General features: G+C 37.2%; 2 protein-coding genes across 3 annotated transcripts in view; one reads left to right on the top strand and one right to left on the bottom strand.

Annotated features, from left to right (window-relative positions):
* Positions 1-18,011, top strand: part of APBA2 (amyloid beta precursor protein binding family A member 2) — a 39,018-nt gene extending 21,007 nt beyond the window's left edge. For both annotated transcript variants that reach the window (XM_042824738.1, XM_042824737.1), the window contains 6 exons: positions 3,412-3,597; positions 6,676-6,855; positions 8,830-9,042; positions 9,844-9,963; positions 16,300-16,440; positions 17,800-18,011. In XM_042824738.1, the coding sequence (XP_042680672.1) occupies positions 3,412-3,597; positions 6,676-6,855; positions 8,830-9,042; positions 9,844-9,963; positions 16,300-16,440; positions 17,800-17,871 (912 nt within the window). In that variant the 3' untranslated portion in view covers positions 17,872-18,011. The remainder of the gene's footprint in view (positions 1-3,411; positions 3,598-6,675; positions 6,856-8,829; positions 9,043-9,843; positions 9,964-16,299; positions 16,441-17,799) is intronic.
* A 1,385-nt stretch (positions 18,012-19,396) lies between these two features.
* FAM189A1 (family with sequence similarity 189 member A1) overlaps positions 19,397-22,276 on the bottom strand; it is a 103,792-nt gene continuing 100,912 nt past the window's right edge. The window contains exon 12 of the mRNA XM_042824739.1: positions 19,397-20,797. Coding sequence (XP_042680673.1) covers positions 20,612-20,797 — 186 coding nt within the window. The 3' untranslated portion in view covers positions 19,397-20,611. The remainder of the gene's footprint in view (positions 20,798-22,276) is intronic.

Raw genomic sequence — 22,276 nt, 5'->3', positions numbered from 1 at the left:
CAGCAATTAAAAAAAAATATATATATATATATATAAAAATCCTTTGAGCACACCACAAACATTTTGTCAGAGTAACTATTATCTTACTTTCCTGATTCATTTGAGATAACACTAGAAAAGCATTTAAAATATTATTTACCACAAGGAATGATGTCCAGTATGATCTGATCAAAAAGAGCAATAGTGGGGTTACAAACTGTCTACACATGCTTGGTGTTTTTTTCTTTTTGTACAGTGAGTCTTTCAGAATGCTGTAAGGAACTTTTAAATTCTGCTGTTGGCATGCTTTGCTTCTTTGGCCTGGTAATATTTTTTCAGAGCTCGTAAAGTTTCTTGAGTAGTGTAATTATCATAGATCTACTTCAGCTGGTGTGGCAGCTGGCAGAGGCAGTCTGTTATTCCATGGCTTTATCAATTACATAAATCCTATATCTGCAGCGTGCCATCCATGTTTCAATCCACCTGTAGCACTGCATAGCTCACATGAGGTAGCAGCCAATTAGAAACGTAATGTTCTCAGTTAAATGATGATGTGCAGTAGGGCTGAATATGATGACTAGCACCATTAAGGTTATATTGCTCTGTCAAAATAAGACCAGCTCTGATGGCACTAAAACGGTCCCTGTGCCACTTTTTAGTTCCCTGGTGTTTAGTTACTGAAAATATTCAGCCCAAGGTGACCACCACCTCCTTAGCAGACTTGGTAGAAGCATTCCTAGGTTTGGTCACATACCTGCTTTGCACAAGAGCGGCTCTTTCCTGACTGCTGTGGATTTACATGCACAAAAGCAGCAGAAATATCAGAGCAGCCTTTCGCCTCTTCTTACTTATCCAGTGGAAAGAAGGTGGGAGTGAAGCAACTGGGAAAGCTAGCAGATAAAAAGATATACAAGTGACAACTGTATGTACTGAGTCCCTGCTGGATGATTGGTTACATAAAATCGTTTGGCTTCTCAGATTGAGTCACACTGCCACAGGACTACTGCACTTCAAAGAATAATGCTTAGGCTTTCCTTCTGAGTTTCGAGGACAGCAACAGGGATTCTAGGAGAGCTCCATGGAAAGAAAGGAGATACTTTGTAAAGGAAAGGTGGACAGAAGCCAGAAAGGAGTCTTGAAAAAGACAGAATTTTTAAGGACAAATAAAAAGATAGGAAGAATTGAGTGGATGGTGCTATTGACAAAGGATAAGTGAAAAAATAAAGCGGATAGGCAGGGCAGAGATGGGGGGATTGTGGAAAGGTTAAAAAAAAAGTGAAAATGAGATAAAGGTAATGGAAAATAGATTGGAATGGCATATGGAATGAAAGCAAGAAGTAAAGACTGATACACGCTTACAGTCATTATATAATATTTACCTTATTCCAAAATATAATTGCATCAGTTAACCAAAAGATGGGATGGAATGGGGGAATTACTGCTTTCACTCCTACAAGGGGAAAGTAAAAAAAAATCCTCTGAGTAACTTCTGTGTGACGATAAACACAAAGGCTTTTTTGGCAGGTGAGATAAATGCCTTCATTTTCCCAGGTCCATTCACTCTTGTGAATATTGCAGGTATGATTACACCCTTACATATACTCATTGCAGACTGCTGAACAGCAATTACCTCTGCAGAGCTCCCAACATCCTGCTGAGAGATGTCCATTATAAAACATTTTTCCATACTGAGAGTGGTGTTATAAATCCTAATGAGCCCCTGCAAACCTTAGAAAGAACCCCCAACCATCTCTTGACCATCACCTCTTTTCATAGCATAGATATAAGCATAGAACATTTTCTTTTAAGACTGAGAAGAATCATTAAAATTATTTTATGGATAATGATTCTCTTAAATAAGACAGGTGGCTCTAAGAAACAATCAGCATTTTTCTCTGTCAAGTTAAATCACACTGAAATTCTTAATTACTTGTCAACTTGACACTCTTCTTCTGTTAGGCCTTAGAGATTTGTTCTCCTAATGGTAAAGTAGAAGCCAGCTATTTATATAAGTGATGCCGATGCTTACATAAAACAATGAAAATTGTGTGTTGTCTCATATCTCAGTAAGGTGTTTTGTTTTTTTTTAAGGAAGATCAGATATCAAGAGAAACACTGCTACTGCTGACATACCAAGGAGGGTACGTCAGTCATCTAATATGACTGAACTATGTAAAAACTGATCTCATGCTGCCCAGTAGGATATCCAGATTTACACTAAGAATCACTAGCAATAAAATAAAATGCATTGAATACAATAATAAAACTTCCCTGAAAACAGGAAAGCAGCCTTCATACAATGAGAATGGACAACAGAGGAATTAAAAAAACCCCACAACAATACAAAAACAACAAACCACACAAACAACAACCACCTGCCAAAAGTACAACACTCAAAAAAACTAATGAACCTATAGGTTTTTTTGTCCTGTTTCTTCAAATTAGAAATATCTGTACATATATATTCAAGCAGATGCCAAAAGCAGTAGAGACAAACTCAGTCTTAGCCAAGAACCAAATATATGTTGGACAACAAGAAAACAATATGACATAAAACTAATAGAGATCATAAAGTAAAGCAAAACAAAACAATTGACTAATAAGTACTTCTGCATTCTGATTCAGGTAAAACTTGGTGCATGTTTTTAGTTGTTCACTGAAGGTCAAAACTTCAGCTGGTTTGACCAATCACACTATTATGTTTCCATGTGTTTTCACTTTGAGCAATAAATAGAAAGTTTACTCTAAAAAGTAATGCCTCCTCTTTATTTCTATGGAAACTACAACAGATACGAAGAGCACAACAACACTATTTGGTAGAGCAAATTCTCAGCTACAAAACACTCTTTTTCAACAGAACCACCACCATTAGCTATGCACTTTTGCCAGCAATGAACAGTATTTATAAAGATGGAAAGTATGCCTTTGCTGTATATAAGAAAACATTATCTTATGCATTAGTATTCTTGTAGGACATAAACAAAATCAATCACAATTAAAAGATAATATTTTACATATTATTGCTACTGAAAAACATAAATACAAAAAAAAAAAAAATCAGGAAATTTAACATTTTCTCATACTGAGATGACTGCTGAAACTTGTTCTGTCACTGTGAAATGCATCTGCTTCATTTAGCAGAACAAACACGAAAGTGAAATGTAATTTTCCGACAGCATGAAATTGTTTAGAAAACATTAGTATAGATCGTTGTTACTGCTTTACCATGTTGCATCTGCACAGGCAGCACTTCCACCAAAGCTGATGTCTTGAACCATGAACATGCCTTCAGAGTTCCTGCCCATGAACTGCATTGGTATTGCCAGCAGAGCTGCAGTTTTTGTTGTTCTCAAGCAGATCATCCAAGAGAGAAGATGCAGCATTTGTAAAGTAACAGCAGGTATGAAAAATGTTTCTCTTTGTGTTATGCAGGAAACAATGATGGATCATGCACTGCGCACAATCTCCTACATTGCTGACATTGGTAACATTGTGGTTTTAATGGCACGACGCCGCATGCCGAGATCAGCTTCTCAAGACTGCATTGAAACAACACCTGGTGCCCAGGAAGGAAAGAAGCAGTATAAAATGATATGCCATGTCTTCGAATCAGAGGATGTAAGTAAACTGAATTAAACTCTATTCAAAAAATGAATCACTTGGAGAATGAAATTACATGTAATTTTTTGAATGAGTTTTTGTTGTCAGTAATTTTTTTCTGACTGAAGCTAGAGCTGATCTGGGGAAAAACAGTCCATATTCTTACGTTTTCTGTCTCCAGTTATCTCAGTCAAATCAAATGATCATTGAATCATTTCTGTTCTTTCAGCAATGCTTCTCCATCTGCCTTAGTTACCTTGAGTTGTCTGACCTTCCATGGCTAAAATGAATTTATGAGACATGAAGTAGATAATCCTAGATTAGATTCCCTAGTCCAGAAGATTGCCAGGTATGCAAGACTCCAAGATGGGAGGCAATGGGGTGGAACCATTCTGGTTCTTTCAGACTGAAGCCAAGTTGCTAAGAACATCTACCAATTTGGCAGTTGTGGCACAAGATGCTTACTTACCTCTGGTTGGTACATGCACTCCTTCTCAAAGATGCAACTTGATCCTTTGGTATTTAAGAACACAAACATTCAGTTAATTTTTTCAGTTCTCTTTTTTTTTCCCATCCCAAGCAAAGATAAAGAAATAGAAGCTTTTGAATAAATGCAGTGGAGCTAAGAAAGTCTCATTCTCTCTATTTGGAAAAATGTTTCTTCACAACCAAAAGTGTTCAGTAGTTCTTCAGCAAAAGGCTATAGTACGTAGGAAGAACTTCAACTATTGCTTCAGAACATCTGTGCAACAGAAAGGATAATTTCAGTCAAACTCTGAGATTCAATTCCACGACAGCCGTAAATACTAAGAAGCACTTTAAGAAAGAAATGGAGTGACTGCTTGAGAATTTAGGTTCTTTCAGTATTTCCGATGCAACTGAAAATTGGATGGATGTACTTGGAACCATTCTCAAAATAGGACTGCAGAACTAGTGGTTGCAGAAGAATTCTGTACATATCCGTTTCAGCCCTGTGAAAATTCATGGTGTGCTATGCCCTTATCTCTTATGGCAGAGGTAGATAACCTTGCTTTGTTGCCATCATCTGTCTAGGCATTGTTTTGTAGCTAAATAGAAGATACTCATGTCTAAAGCAGCAGACCTGAGGACTTCAATACATATGGAAAAAAATACCAAACCGTAAAATTTGTTATCTGTTTTTAATTGGAAAAGCTGAAATACAGTATGAGTTATAGGCAGAACTAAACATTTCTGACCACCATTTTATAGCAACAGCTTTAAATATAATTTCTATTATACGAATTTAAAAATATATATATCCCTTCAGTCATAATTATCAGGTTGCACAGTTTGTGAGCTAAGCAAACATCTTCTTTATTTTAAAGCAATTAAGCTTGTGAAGGAGAAATGGTGCTGTCAAAAGGTTGGAGCTCTAGACTGAAACTGTTCTCAGACCTACATCTGAGCTCTGAAACTGCTCTGCTGCAGTCATCTTTTCAAGAACTGAATTACATTATCTCTAAGCTGTGCATAATACTGAAGGCTTTCAAAAACATTCATAAAAATTTGCAAATACAGATGAAATTGAAATGTAATTACTGTCTACTGCTAGCAATAAGAATATAACATCCAGGCATGTTAGTTTTGAGAAGGTGAGGAAAAAAGTAATGGGCAGGAAAAGAAAGCAATTACACTGGAGTTAGTAAGTTGATAAGGACTGGTGATAAACTACTGATGGAATGAGACAGAAACATTCTTGATGACTTCTGCACAACTACAAACATCGTGGTATTGATGAATTATTCTTACAAGAGTTGAGATATTTTAAAATGTGAAGGAATAGGAAGTGACTGGCTACAGGCTAAACATACCCTTGTTTTCCAGTCATGCGGATTGGTGCTTTTGTGTACTTCACCACGTAATGTAGCATCAAAGAAGAAAGCACTGTTTCTCTCATAGGTAGAAAAGACTTAGACTTATGTTGTTCAGAAAACCTTGTGCATCATACTGTACTTGGTATGGCCTACTGTCTAAGCAGTTGTGCTGCATTTCCAGAAGAGTTTTATAGTTTTCATTACGAGTATCTTTAGGGAGTTATATTCTTCAGATCACTGGGAGTAACATTACTCATATTCTCTAATGATAGATTACAGTTCCTGAAAACTACAAATACATAAACCCCAACTTGGCATTCCCCTGTAAGCCTGAGGGGAAGAAAAAAAAAAGACCCAAGTTCCTTTTACTTACCTCTGCCTTTTTCCCTGTGTTCCATTGCCACCTAGTGGAACCAGAAAGTAAATTTTATGACAGTAGATTAGTGTCTTAATCTGTGTGCAGTAAGGTAAATATGCAAAGAAATCACTATCATTATCATCAATTTCTGTCAATTTCTTTCTAATGCATACGTATTCTGGCACATCTAAATATCTGTAACTGTAATGTTTGATTAACTGTACACACCATACAGCCCACTTTAAAGGGAAGTCAGCTTATATTACATACTATAGTAAAATCCATACCCAGATAAATGCTAAAAAAAGTTAATAAAGATACAGGGGGTTTGGGGTAGTTAGCATGAGAAAGCTGTACTCATGGCTCTGGCTATGGTCTTGAAAGCATCTCTCACACTATTAGTGCAAAGGTGGTAACTGTAGATATCTAGTGGTCAAGTGGAGCTATTACTGGTTTGCTGGGAACATGAGAGATGTCACAGCAGTAATGGGAGAGCACACGTTTTTACTGAAGCAGTGTCTTCAGTTGTATAAAACTAAGATGGAAAAGCATCGGTGACACTACAGCCAAAATCACTGCTTGTACATGTCCATGAAGTCATGTGAAAGCTTAGCAACAGCTCTCATCACTCTTGTAAATACACTGTGGTGAAAAGCACAGCCTGTGACCGTGTTATTCTGAAAACTGTCCCTCACTGATACAAGGCTTTTTTTTTTTTTAATGGAGTTTGCAATTTGATTTTGGATATAAGGCACTTTTTCTATACAACTGACCTTAAAGTGATTTCATATACATACTAACATAGCAACTTCACAGGATTGTTTGACTTTGTCTTAAATCCAGTGTCTCGTTTCTTATTGTTTCAGATCTTTCCCTCAGCTCTTTTTTTATTTTATATTATAGGCACAGCTGATAGCTCAGTCTATTGGTCAGGCTTTCAGCGTAGCTTACCAGGAGTTTTTAAGAGCCAATGGAATTAACCCTGAGGATCTCAGTCAGAAAGAGTACAGTGACATCATCAATACCCAGGAGATGTACAACGATGATCTCATACACTTTTCCAATTCAGAAAACTGCAAAGAGGTAAACTAGCTTTGGAATCTTCATTTCAGACTGATCTGTCTTTTTCAGATGAATGTAGTTCTCCTGGGAATTTCTTTGGCATTTTAAGGATGATTTAACATCTCAAGATGCATTGTTTCATCAGAACTGTGCTACTAAAGTCACTTTCAAAATTTAAAAAAAAAAGTCCAGGTTCTTTCTGCTTCCACTGATCAAAACTTTTACCTCTGAATAAATGACCTCTGTGCTTACACCATTTGATTATGACCTCTGTGCAGTACACCATGTAAAGTGCTTTCATGTTTTACCAATGTATTGACAGAGAGAGATGGCAATCTATTTTCATGCCCACTGTAAGATATTACTTTCTTGAGAGAGAAAAGAACCACATGTCCAGGATGCTGTGACACTGGGCATGCTAGTATCTCATGTAGTAGAACACAAGCAAAACTGTGACAAGAAATGGAGTTTAACACTTAAAATGCATAAAAAGGCAAGAATTTCCTTTAATTACCCCTGAATTACTTAATTGTAACTCCTAACATTAACAAAATATTTCACACTTTACATTTCTCATGTAGGTCATTGCAATACTGAGCATTCCAAACGAGAACATGTTAACTGTAATTGCACCTAAACTCTGCTCTTACCTTACACTGCTGGATTGTGATGGGGACTTGGTCTGTGTTCCAAAGGTAGAGTTCCCATGCTGAGTCCTAAAGCAACTTACTTTGATTTGAATTCCTATTGCCTAATCCTTCAGTCACAGTTTTCCTGCTTTCATCATTTTTTTTCTTAGCATTATAGAGTCTCATATGTGTGTTCTTGGAAAGAGAGCATTTTCCACCTGTACCTCCAGATAAGAGATGTTAGGATTTGATGTGCTGTGTAACATGACTACACTCACTAGATATCAGTAAAGTGTTCTCATGTATTACATATAAACATGACAAAGTATGTCTCCTGTAGCAGACAAGGGAACATTCAGTTGGAGAAGTAATCATTTAAGAATTGAAACATAAAAATGCAAGTATATAACATTTCAAAGTGATTAAAAGAGATAACTTTCTGTAGCACCTTTGTTTCTAACTGGCTTATGAAAGTTTGAACAGTGACAGAGTAGTGGCATAGTGGTTCAAAGCCTTGGCAGATGGCTTCAACAAGTGGCCTTTGTGATTCCTTTGAAGTACAGATTCTCTTGCCCTTGTTGCTTTTGAGTTCAGAAAGCTGATCTGACTGCAGAAGAGTTGTAAACTTTGCATAGTACAGGTTGTAGATACAATGTTTTTCATTTGGAAGAAATCAATTCCTATTAGTTTGTTAAAGAATATATTATCAATTTTTATTCCTCTTTATGATGCTATGAACTGTTAACATCACCATATTTAAATATCAGCGCATCAGGAATCTGAGACTAACATGCTAGGCACAAGTGCATTCAGTAGTGTTAACGGTAATAATAAGCCGTGGGTCCTTGCCTCAAGATGAGGACAGGTTTGAGGGTGAAATCCTGAGATCAAGAGCAGACCTGCACTCTGATGGTAGAGGTGGAGCTGAACTCACACTTGTGCTCCAGCCGCTGCCTTAGCCACAAAACACTGCAGCCTCCCATGATTGCTAGATCCCAAGGACATTGGCACTCATGCATTTGGTATTCAGTTTCACCATCTTCTGTAGTTAACATGAAATGTTAGGTTTTCTGTTTATCATAAGGACATACCTTACCACCCAGAACAAGCAACTGGAAGCTGCCTGAAAAGCCCCTCAAAAGAAACAACTATGCTAAATACAGTTCTAACTGCCTTTTTGAAGTCATGCTACTATGCAGTGGCAAAAAATGGGATTATTTTTGTAATTTTTAGGTGTCAGTCAGGAACAACTGAGATGCCAGTGCCCAAATCTGGACAAATCAAAGGAAAAAGGGTTTTTTTTTCCTTTCTTCTTCTTCTTTTTTTTTTTTTTTTTTTAAATTTTAAATTTTCTTTCTAATTGCAGCTCCAGCTAGAAAAACAGAAGGGAGAAATTCTTGGAGTAGTGATTGTGGAATCTGGATGGGGATCCATTCTACCCACTGTTATCCTGGCAAACATGATGAATGGAGGCCCTGCAGCCCGTTCAGGAAAACTAAGCATTGGGGACCAGATTATGTCTATTAATGGGACCAGTTTAGTTGGTCTACCTCTTGCAACATGCCAAGGGATCATAAAGGTACCCCAAACTTGCCTCTATAAGCTGTAGATTGTGAACTAGCAGAGATACGATACTCTGACACGCAACCCTGTAGATGTTTAGCAGATGTGATTTTATGTATGAGAAATAAGGAATCTGTCACTAACAAAATGTAGACTTGGAAACAGAAGTTCAGGGGTGATAATGTACAGAAAGTTAGAGCTGGAAAATCTGGCGATACCTCTGTTATTGGACTGTACCAAACAAGGCCATGTATGAAAAACCTGTCCAGCATAATTATCTTTAAGTTTCATGCTTCCCCACAGACTCCAAATTAAAATCTGAATATCAAAATCTACAATGCTGCTCTTGAGCTCAATGTAGATGAATTCACAGGAGGCTGAATGGGAACCTGGTAGACTGTAGGACAGACCAAGTAAATGTATGAAGATTCCTCAGACACAATGCAATCTCAGGATGCATTACCTTTAAGTACTGAGATGAAATCTAATATCTGTTCAAATATAACTAAGATCAGCAGCAGATTAATTAGCCAGATACTGGTAAAGGGCAGGCAGTAGTCAGTTTTAGTAATTCTTGACTTGAAAGATTTAATGGTAATTAAAGTTAAGGCTTTAATGGGCATTGCTGGGCCAAACAGCTTAGGAAATACAGTACTGTTAATGAAATAGAGACATGTATCTCTAGGTTCACAACTGACTTCTGTTAACTCCAGCTGTTGTCTCCCAAAACAACCATTTTACAGTCTTGCAATTAGGAAACTTAATGAAAGATCAAATTAAAATCTCTTTGAGAAATATCTTTTGGGATGTTTTACAGGGTCTCAAGAATCAGACACAAGTCAAACTGAACATTGTCAGCTGCCCTCCCGTCACTACTGTACTCATAAAACGGCCAGACTTGAAATACCAGCTGGGATTCAGCGTACAGAATGGAATTGTAAGTTTCTGTGTTCAGTAGCTATGTTTTTCTGAAGAAGAAATACACTGAAATATTGAAAAATTCCTTTCACGTGCCCCTATCTCAGAATCTATAGATTTGGAGAACTTCTTCCTGGTTAGTGTGTAAGTTTGCAGGCACCTTCATGTTGTATTCATCTCAAGCTAGATGTGTATTGCATACATATTTATGGGCTGAAAATTATCTGAAAATTAAATTCACTGAAAATTATCATCAACTTCAATGATTTGTTAATTAGTTTTTGGAGGTTGGATATGTCCATGTTTGTCAATAGTCTCTACCAGCTACTGCCTTCACAGCTTCTCTACTTGGAGATCCTACACAGAACCAAAACAGTTGTTAAATCTATTTTGTATTTTTTTGTAATGAATTGCAGTTAACTCATATTGATTTATACCTACATTCCAAGACCTCAGGTTTTATACTCTGATTCATTAATTAATCAAAACCTTACAATTAACTCTGATAACATATGGGAAATAACACCAAAAGAAGTGCTGCTATAGTTCAGGTTGTTTGGTGCAATATCTGGATCAGCTAATATATACACGATTCTGGCATTAGTGTGCCTGAGTTTCAAGGAAAGCAGTAATACTGAAACAGATTTTTGCAATTCTAACTTCCTAATCTTAGCTCTGATCTTTTTTTTTTCTTTCAGCACAGTCTCACTAAGGCTTTAATTTTTCTTCTACTGTGTAGAACTTATTTGGATTATACGGTAGTGGACTGCATCTTGAAAAGCAGACACAGGAATATAACTGTGACTGCCTCTGGTTAAAGCTAAGCCTCTCTCACTACAAGTTTAAAAAAGAAAAAGGAGTTGTGGCCTAAGTATCCCTTTCCCTTCTCTGCATGCAGCAGTTTCCCTGCAACCACAGTAAAACAGGAGAACAGGTGTGACAAGTAACACTCACCCACTGCAGCTCAGGGTTCTTTTCTCATAGCTCTTCTTGCCCAAGCCATTTTCTGGTACAAAGCAAACTTCCAGGGCACTGTTAGCTCAGGTAGCCACCCATTGTTTTTGAGGGCTGATACAGCATTAAGGACCACCTGCAATGCAGGACCATCACCTTTTCCTCTTCTTTCAGTCTATAAAAATAAAATAAAATCAGGCTATCCACACAGAAAAGTGCATTAAAAAGGGACTGTGGGCTGTGGTTCCCAGTTCTGTGGAACTCATTGATTGAATTTGCCAGATTTGTTTGTCACCCTTGAAAAGAGTAGCAGGTCCCTGTTTATACTGTCTATGAGATGTACTATGCTTTGGGAAGCAGGTGGCTCCTTAGTGGATTCTCAGCTATACCAACTATTGCTGAGAAATTATTGTACTGAAGTTTTACGTGTTCCTACCTAAGATCACATATTGTTGTGTGGTCACAGCAGGCTGGTGTGAACAATGTTACTACAAGGCTTTATCCAGCTGGAAATACTATGATGTGATACCTCCCCCCGGGCTGATGTCCTTTAGAAGCAGGGGTTTGAAGTATCCCGTTTGGGATTAATACTCTGATACTTGAGTAGACAGAAGTCTACAAAAACAAAAATACAGGAAAATCAATCGTAGTATTTCTGTCCTCCTTTACACACCTTTAAACCTGTTTCACCTATATACATGTATGTTTAGAGGGTCTGGACAATACTGGCAGTGCACTCAGCATTAGCATTTCCCAAGTGTTGCGATCTGATTTTCCGAGATTCCACAGAGGATGCTGAGAGCAGCATATTGTGTGAGGCAGAGATTTATTTCCTAATTGCCATCCTTGAGAAGTCCAGTATGTACAGATGGTGCAATGATAAAAAGAGAAAATACATTTAAGGAACAATGAGCAGAACTACAGTGCATCTATCACCTCTTTTGGGAGGCCTGTCACAGTACTATCAGGGGTGGGTCAGGGCTGCAGGAAAAGAATCTGGCCAAGGCAGAGTAAAGGAAACACATGTCCTTGCAGGGTGCTAACAGTCCGAGAGACAATCAAACTGTCCCATCTGACCATCTCTTATACACTTGGAGCCTCACTCCTGCACACATTGGTTGTTTCCTTTCATGGTGTGTTCTCTCCATCTACTGGACGTTTGTTGTATTCACCACTACGGATGGTCACAAATCACTGTTTTTACATTAGTAACATTTAGATGACATCCAACAGGAAGTTTACCAAACTCAGCAGGAACCCTTCATTGAAAACAAAGAAAGGCTTATAAAATACATTCAATTTATGAAGCGTCTGTGTTTGGATATAAAAGCCAAAGAACAAAAAGAAGAGCTTAATATAAATACATTAAATATATAAAATAGCAACTTTGTTAGGCTGCTAAGTAGACTGGATTCTGGTGCTGTAATTTCTTGCTCAGATAAACATCTCCCTTACTTCAACTAACATTTGAAAATATGACTTTGCAAAGTATATTTTCCTGGTAGTTTAACACTTCTAAAAAACATTCTTCTAAATGCTAACAATTGTTATAAACATGATGGGAAACAACATCCTGATCTTTTGTTTGGCTTAGCATTAGCACAGTGAAAAAACAAGTAGCTTGCCAGATCAGGTATAATTAAATCTCTCCTACTGCTGTGCAATTACCTCATTATGCATGCATCTGGTGCTTACTTCTGTTCCTCTTCTGATAGCAGTTTTGTGGTAATTCCTTTTCAAGCTGCCTATCTCATCTATGCAGAATGTACAGCTATTGTCTTTGTGAATAGACCACAAACAACCTGAACATACAGAAGTAGTAATTGATCTGGGATTTGTTTTTTTAGGATATCAGGAAGATGCAGAGACTGGATTGCTGCAGGTGACTGCTTTAGTTTGTGTCTTCCGTATAGCTTAACTCATGTAAATCCTAAAATGGTGCCTCAGGGAGCAGTAGAGGAACTAGCTTTTGGAAGTTTTAGTTAGTGAACAGCACAACTGCACAAATCTAGTATTATATTTGCAGAATTGTTCTTGCATTGGTAATTGCAGATATTGCAGATATTCTGCATGGCTCTTGAAAGCTTCTGCAGTAGCTTCATTGAACACTTATAAAAGAAAACTGAAATTTGAACTTTAAAACGTTAGGAAAAAAAACTAAAATATCGTGCATATGAAACAACATATCGAGATATGAAACAAGTGGCAGAAATGTTGTGTGATGGGAAGGTGAATTAAAGCAACCTATCAGCCATCTTTTGAAAATTATTATGCCACATTTCTTGTAAAATTCATATCCAAACACAAATCGACTTTTCACACCACATCATTTTCTTGTTTCCTTCATTATGATAGAGGCACACTGCTAATAATCTACCACTTGTCAGCAAACTCTGGGATGCTCATTCACTTCCTCTGACAAGTGTATCTACCCATCCCTCATCCAGCAGAATTCTATCTAAAACTACAGTAAGACTAGGTGAAAGTTAACCAAACTGATAAATAGTTCTTGCTTTCTTGCCTTTGTTTATACTTGTGTAAACTTTTAAAGGAAAAAATCATACAGGGCTTAAATAGAGAACTATAGGTATGAGATGATGAGAAACCTGGTTTAATAGGTTGTATTTAGGTATTTGCTCAGAGAAGACAATTTGTCTTGAACTGTCTCACAGTCAATATTTTGATACACAATGGGCAAAAACTGATGGGACTGAAGTTTCACATGGGATTCACTGCAACTTGCCTAAGACACTACAGAATACGTAACAGCTGAGTAGATTCAACTAGTATGGCTTACTTTATTTTTTCTCTCTGTTTACAGAGTAAATAGAGCACAGGCTCTTGCTTACAAGATCCAGATCAGTTATGCTTTTTTTAATAATAGTTGCCATATTTCACAACTATGATAGCAAGGTAAACAGTCCTGGCTGAATCTCATTTACTTAAGGACAGCTCACCTTAAACTTGCCAGCCAAATACATCTCACGTATGTGGGCTGGAGACTGAAGCCTCAAGCTGTTTTCATCAGTCACTCACAAATACAGGAGCCACATAAATCTGTGCTAGAAGTGCAATGCATTTCCTTACATCTGCACTCTGCCTCTAGCACAGCGTGATCTGTGAAGTTAGTCAGAGCCACTTGAGATCTGCATCTGTTCCTTTTTCTACCTCATTAAAATATCTAATGCTTATAAAAAGGAAGCTGAATCCTCTCCCTGGAGAGGGATAATGTTCTTGAATGAGAATAAGAGACCACTTCCTATGTCTGAGGCTGTTAGTAATTCACCGGTACTAAAAGCGTTTTGAGTGCCCCCGAAGAAAAAAAATGCTCTAGATAGATACACAAGCCATTATCTTTCCCTTTATGCCAGTGGGGTTAAATGCAACATTTCCATTTGCTCTGAAAGCTTTTATTTCAGTTGGTTGTATGGCCTGTGTTATTTTATTTGATAAAATGTATGTATAGGGTTTCCTTTGGCACATTCTGCTCTTGTCCTGTCACACGGCTTCATACAATCCCCAAAAGCACTGAACAAATTTCAACAGTGAGTTAAATGAGAAGCTTTGTATAAGAGTCAGGTGAAGATCTGTGTAATGCAGCTTATCTTGTTAGGGCTACGATTAGAAGGTAGGCAACCTGTACAACAACGCACTGAAATTCAAGATGCTCATTCTGTGAAAGGTCTTGATGGTGCCTCTAATCATTAGAGTCCAGCAGAAGCAATTTCAGAGTCACTGTGGCCGAAGCTCAGCCACTCATTATAAAGTGGCTGCTGCAAGATAAGTATCACCGTAGGATAAACTTTTTCATAATGTTAAAGAAGGTGGGTTTTATTTGTTTGTTTGATAATAAATGAAGATCTATATATTTTCCTTCCTCATATTAGACACCCTGAATTTGAGTAAGGATTTCATTTCTCTGAGCACTGATATTTGCAAAGAGGACTTCGAGGAAAACCAGTAGTCAAACAGAAAAGATACTGCTCAACCACAGTGTTTTACCCTCATTTTATGCTAGCTTGTCCATCTTCCCACATACTATATTTGTTTCTGAATTAAATTATAAACTTGCTGAGACACAAGCCACATCTTATCATACTTACATTTAGCCCAGAGCAAACTATAAGATGTCAACAAATAATTCTTGGCATATGATTATAACCATTGACAGTAGCTGCAGAAGCAGCCATCACTGGGTGCTATTCCTGTAGGACTCATTTCTTTTTCTCCAAGAACAGATTCTTCTCAGTAAGCAATAGGTACAGCACAGCATGGTGAGCTCTGCTCAATTTCACCTCCCTTACGTGCTGTATCAGCTTAGGTCTTTTGAAACAATTTAGCAGGGATTTCCATCCAATGCACATCTGTCTAGACTGACAGGAAGGCCCCATCACAGCACAGATATTGCAGAGAAGACAGTTTTTTAATGAAGATCACCGTGCTGCATTGAGCTGTATTCCTTCTGCCTATACACAAAGCATTTTGTTACCTCAGAATCAATTCAAATATCAGTGACTGTTAAGATTATGCCTAATAAACAGAATTCTTACAGAATTATTTCCTATAATATTAGGCATAAAATTAAAAAAAAAAAACAAAGAACTGTGCGTATGTCTTTACTGGTACCTGTGAACGCCAGTTGAAACAGTGGCCTGATCTGCCTTCTTTGTCCTAAAATCTCTCTATTCAGCAGCACTATAAAACATGGAGAAAAGCGGTGGCTCGGGAGGGCAGTGCCCTTTTCCAGCCTGCAGAGGTACAGAAAACAAGCTGTCATCGTTCACTATTCAATTAGTTTGCTGATAACAGCCTGTAATAAGAATGTGCTCATTTAAGACCCCTCTCTACCTTTCAGTACAGAACACCTACACGTCGTCGTCCTTTCATTCAGCCTACATCAGTGTTTCCCCAGAATTAATGATTGTGGATTAAGCTTTATGTCAGTTTTTTCCATGTATATGAAAAGTTTGCTGTTGTAAATTAATTTGTATTCTAGTTGTTTTTTACATCTGATTGTTCAGAAAGAACAATGTGGTAATTTCAGAAAGAGTCCAGGTGGTACAGTGAGAAATAGTTTTCAAAAGAATCACTTTCTTATCCCAACAGAACGTAAAACTTCTCTTTTCCCCATAACTCCACTTCTGCTGCTCCTGCCCTGCGGCTAGGTGCATCCTTGTACATGTTTACACATTCCAGTCCAGAAGAATGAAAGTAAAAATGGTAATTTCCATAAATTTTGAAAAATGGTAGACCACTGATACCTTGTAGTACTGCTCATTGCTTTCTGCTGGTATCTTCTGAAGTCTCTATGGTGTCACCTCTCGGTATGGTGTACTAAATCCTATTAACTGCTATATTTTGACATTTCTAATCTTTAATAACTTTTGCTTTTTCTTGGTAGATTTGCAGCTTGATGCGAGGTGGAATAGCTGAGAGGGGAGGGGTTAGAGTGGGTCATCGTATTATTGAGATCAATGGACAGAGTGTTGTTGCAACTGCTCACGAGAAGATAGTACAAGCACTGTCTAACTCAGTGGGAGAGGTAAGAAAAGTATTAACTAAATAATCTTCAATTTTTATCAAAGACTTAAAACTGTCAAAAAAATCAGTTGAAAAATGTCTTAACATAGTATTAAAACCATCAACTCAGTAGATTGGAGTTGAGCACTGATAACAATTAACAAAACATCTTTGAACACTTAGATGTATGTTCAGTTTTTACACTCATTTCAAGAGTGTGTGGCATGATTCTGAACCTCAGCCTGCTGTTTGAATTAAACCAGTCTGTTAAAGGAAGGAATCAATTAAGCACGTTAGCTATGTCTCTTAACTTCTGACTACAGCACCTGCTGTAAAAATAAATCAGTGTTCAAAGAGCTGAGATTAAAATTCATATGTATTTCAATTCACTCTGATGGAACATTTCCAACTTACCTTGGGAATAAGACACCTCTCTGCAGTACTTTTAGAGAAATCATCAAAGGATGAACAAGATCCTCTGGTTTACCAAAATCTACTCAATTTAGAATAGGATCATACACAACCCTGGCCAGATCTTCCACTACCTCCTCTGCAAAAAAATCAGAGGTAACTTCTTTTCCTCTGGAAAATGGTGCTTGAAAAAGAATTCAGAGTACATGCGGTCCATGCATGTTGGCAGAAACAAAGCCATGTAGATTTCAAGAGAACTTCCATGTCTTTGTGGTACCTCTGCTGCACAAAAGCTCTTTAAACACGAGAGCATTATGAAAGTTTTTTTTTTCTTCTTTTTTCAGCATGAAGAGACCAAGAGAATGAACAGTTAGTAAAGCACACAGTTCTTAGCCTCATATAGTCTGATAGCTGCTTTACTGGTGCTAGCAAGTTTCTGTACAACTGATTACCTGACACCCTCTGATGCTTACCACAGTTCTCTTTGTAAAAACAAATATGCTAGCTATGCAAGAACCTGGTTCCCTAATCCCTGGATTGGCATTTAATTATCAGGTGATAAAGATCAAATTTTGTGTTCAAACATTCATTGATCAGGAGAAAAACAAATAAAATGACCCTCAAATTTGGGAGCAAAGTTGAAGAAAATGCAAGTTCAGTTAACATTAGAGCAGCAGATTCAATTTTCAGAAAAGTTTGTGCTGCCTTTTTTCTTTAATGTCTGTAATTGGAGTAGAGTATAACAACAAAAAGTATTTAAACATCTTCTTAGCTATATGAGGGGACTTCCTGTCAGCTGTCATTGAAAAAATAAAATGCAGCAAAACAGCTTCTCACATCCAGAGAATGGATGAAATTTTGGTAACATTCACATCCGTAGGAACAAATGGGAGAGACAAACTGGGCCTTATGAATTACTTAAAACTAGTAGAAAGCAATTCTGCTAATTTTTGTGTAAATCAACCAACAGATTCATATGAAGACTATGCCAGCTGCCATGTTCAGGCTTCTAACTGGGCAAGAAACACCCCTATACATCTAGCATGCGACTCTTGCAGGAGAATGATTAAATGATTCCATCAAAGCCGAATGAATTAACGATTCCACCAAAGCCCTCATAGCTGAAGAGAATTTTGTATTTTGTACAAATGAAAGGCTTTGAAGCTGCCATGAGGACTCCGAAACAAGGAACAGACAGGTGTCTGTTTTTCCTCTCCTTTTTATTTCTTTGTCAAAAAGTGATGAGAAGGATGGTCAAGGACAATAATCACTGACACAAAATCTTTGTAAAGCATTGAAGTATTTTGCAACATCTTCTAAACTCTTTTCTCATATTTATTTGTAACCTTTATGTGGAGTGATGTATGTATGTCTGTCCTGTTTGATAACACGATGAATGTGAAAACTTGATAACTGAGACTACAACAAATGGCAAAGATAAGCAATTGAGAAAACTATGGCTAGGAAGCTATAAAAAAGAATCCCAGTCCATAAAGTGGTCCAAGAGCATTGTGTAATTTTAAAACTGGTGCTGAATAGATGGTATTTCAGTGGAAAAGAATGTGTGCAGTTAAACCTTTTAGATTCTAATGTAAAGAAAACCACTGTAGTACTTGGTATTGTTATGACAAGTGTAACCTGTTTGGCAAGGTGTGAACATAAACATGTAACAAGTGTTTCATATGCTAAATAAAGAATAATTGCCACAAGATAAAAATCAAAATATTTATTTAGATACATATTTATTTTTAATGCTTGTGATTTTTATGATTTAACTGAGTGATTTCATGGATGACTTATTGCACAGTTTGTGTAATGTATGTGTTGGGCTGTTTTTTTCTTTTAATTTTTGCATATTCTTTGTTAATCTGAGCTCAAAATGGGAAAGCCATGCTTACCTGTTTTCTGTTGTTTTTTTTATAAAGCATTCTTATTTCTGGGGGCAATGTGTTCTGAATGTAAATTGTTTCAACAAATAACCTAGCACCATCAGCAGTACTGGAATGTGTGTAGATTTTAAAAAAATAGTAGTAAAGTTGTATTCTTTATGCGATAAATGTTAATTGGTGTAACTTTTTGTCTAGGTTTTTTTTTTTTTGGAGGAGAAGGGGGTTGAGGGTGCAGAGGGGGCAAAACCTTGAGGAAAATACACTGTGACTTAATAAGCCTTATCATGCAGTAACTAAAGGTCTTTAGATGACTGTACTTCAAGGAGTAGTGTGTTGCATGCAACTGACCTTAGGAAAGAATTAACCTATTATCACTAATAAATCTGAAGTAACAAAGAAAGCACGCTTATTTTGTTTGTTCCACAACTTTACATTGTAAAGAATTCAACTACCATTTAATTCTTCAACTAAGTGCAGTTGCAAAGGTCACAGATTGTTTTTTGAAGAGAATTTTCTCTCTAATTAGTAATTAATGTGTCATCTTTAGAGCTGCTGCTTTCCAATAGCATTGGAAATTACCTTGTTGCCACTGGATGTCACTGTAAGTTCACATCAATATGGAAGCATGGTATACTTCCAAATGGATTATTCCATAAAAATTAAACTATTCATCTTCAGCTACATTCCTTTGTGACCTTTTCAAAGGACGTCAGCCCAGCTCAGAATGACACAAATGAAAGCAGTATATGACTAAACCTCAAACGGAAACTGTAATGCTACTGACAAGCACTGCTGCAAAAAAATTAAAACCCTGAAACATCAAAACTTGTGGTAGGTTCTTTAAGAGAATCTTGTTGTTTGAGGCCTTTCCATTTTCCTCTGAGAGAGCCAGGATTAATCTTGCACCGGAAGAGCTGGTAGAGCTCTGTTTATGCTGGTAATCAAATTAGCGTGAACAATACTTACCTTTTTTTTCTTTTCCCTAAGATAATTCAAATAAAAATGCAGCAGAGCCACAAGGAAATGTTTTAGTAATACAAATGTTCAAACTACTAATTGGCATAACAATTCTTTTTGCAATTGTTCATGGCTCTGCTAGATAAAAATTCATCTTGTTTCTGATCACCTGATGTTTACAAGCTTAGAAAACCTTATTGGAAATGCAGAATTTCAGCCATTTCATTCTTCCCTAATGCACCTGTTGGCCACAATTCACAGAGTACCTAAAACGTCAGTTTTCAGTAGCATGTGCTACTCCACTAACAACCTCATGACCATTGAGAACAAAGTAAAAATAAACCACACCACAGCCTTCTGTATTATTTAAAGGGGCAACACATTGCAGAAGTTAAGAGGGAAAGAATAATACAGCAGATCAGTTAGCCTGGCATGTAAGACACAGGAAAAATGAATTAGAAGCAGCACTCTGTGCATATCAATCATCTTTACAGTTCTATCCAAATCAGTTGTTGAAAAAGCAAAGTCCAGAAATACTTTTTATTAAAACACTGATAGTAGTTAAAACACCTTGAGGTACATTAAATAAATACAACTTCTAAGTTGTACAGCCAGTCTGTGGTGGTTTTGCAATGGTTTTGAAGAAATGCTAGACAGCATCAGCAGCATTTCTATAAGTACAGTGAAATATATGCATTCCTGGTCGGGAAAACATTTGTTATGAGTTTACTAATAAATCAGTTATTTTTTTTTTTCAAAATTCAGGGCTGAAATTTACATTCAGAAAAACAGGTGTTCTCTTCCTGCTGTTGGAAAAAAAGTAGAATTCCAAAGGAAGACACTTCTTCCTTTTTAAGCCATCCACTACTCGCATTTCTCCCAGTCCTGGTTTCTTCCTTAATTCTCTCTGCTGGAATCACATACCTGTCAGTATTTTCAAAGGCTGGTCTCCTGGCAAACTCCAATTAAACTGCGAGGCCTGTCCCGCTCTAAACTGCGAGTGATACGGGACCTGCGTAAGAAGGCCACTGGAGAGCTCAGAGCACCACAACTCTGAAGATGAAGGTCTTCCTGAAGTCGCTTTCTAGAGGTATTCACACCCAGCTGGGAACTTGTAATTACCTGTTCAAAAGGGCAGGAATGGAGAGGGAAAAAAGTGGAGACAACAGGGTAAACATTTTTTTCCATTTAAAAGGTTTGGCCTCTGAACATAAGATAAGTTACCGAGTGCTGGAGCTCCACCAAAGAAGATGCATGTTATGCACCCACCCAGAGTCTATCCCACCTCTGCTTTTACACCTGGTCATAGCTGGCTATTGGAAAGCAAAGTCAGACTTTAAAGGTATCAGGTGTTGCACCTGTACCACAGTATTAAATCAACAAAGGAGCAAACAAATACTTGTTGCTCTGTATAGGAGTGGAAAGGAAACTGGTGGAAAAGAAGACAGTTCTGCTTTATAAGAAAAAAATGCAAGTCTGGAGTAAATTAAACTCATCTGTTTGTCTTAGGAGAAAGAGATGCTTCGGTGAAGGTGGGAAAGAACTAAAACCTTGCAAGCCTGATAAACATTTTGGAGTTAAAGAATGATCAGCCTGCTTCACAAATCTGAATTATACAGCCATTTCACCAAAATCCTGTCACTTACGTAGACTGCTGGGATGGCCTGGACTTTTATAAAAGAATGCTGTTTTCTGGCTGAAAAAATACCTTTCCTGAAATGATTTCTTTACTGTGAAAAAACCCCCACACACGTGACCCCTTGGAGCAAAGAGATGTGCACAGGGTAAGAACTGTGCTATGAGTTTCTAGTTTTATGAGCTACATGAACACTCGTGTTCCTTCACACTCTCCAATTCTGTGAGAAATTATGGTGTTTTTTTTTAAAATATATTGTTTTTGTTTTCAGCTTTCTAACCCTGAGGATTTAATGGCCTGCAAATATTGTAAAGAATAAAAATGTTAAAAGTTGATTCCATACTGTCACTCTAAGTATGTCATGGTAGTACTGCTTTTCTACTAATTTGACTTGAGTTAAATGATACAATGCTCCATCTTTGTTCTACTTCATAGTTAGCAAAAGGCAATCTTGCAGCAAGACTGCAAATGGTGCGTGCTTCCTGCTAAACTTCAAGCTACTTCACATGCAGTTTAGATGTTATTATATTACTGTTTAAATACTTAGCAAATTTACCCCATTTAAGGATCAGCAAACTAATGCCACACATATTAAGTATCTCAGAAGGTAAAACCAGCAGACCCAGGTGTCCACCCTTAATCATCAATTCATATCTGTGGAAAGTCTTCTGTCAACCTGAACACAGTCAGTCAGTGTCAGGAACAGTCTGCTTATCAAACCTAGCCATATAAAAGGAATTTCATTTCTATATCTATCACTGGTAACAGTACTATCAAGAGGTGATTTATCACCTTCCTTCCCCAAAAATGACTTATTATTAAACATGTATTAGATTATAAAAGTTGCTGCCTCTACTAATTCCTTTGTTTTATAATTCCTTCCAAACCCTGCATCTGCTTTGCTCTATCTTGTGGTAAGAAGATGTACTATTCTTTCATTTGGAAAAGCACAAAATTATCAATTA

This window comes from Centrocercus urophasianus, unplaced genomic scaffold (genome assembly GCF_019232065.1).
Source record: "Centrocercus urophasianus isolate 14NV4802_14NV808 unplaced genomic scaffold, USGS_Curo_1.0 seq_23, whole genome shotgun sequence".
In the NCBI taxonomy this organism is placed as follows: Eukaryota; Metazoa; Chordata; class Aves; order Galliformes; family Phasianidae; genus Centrocercus; species Centrocercus urophasianus.
Note: the sequence above shows the minus strand (reverse complement) of the source record. Positions and strands in the feature narration are given on the sequence as shown.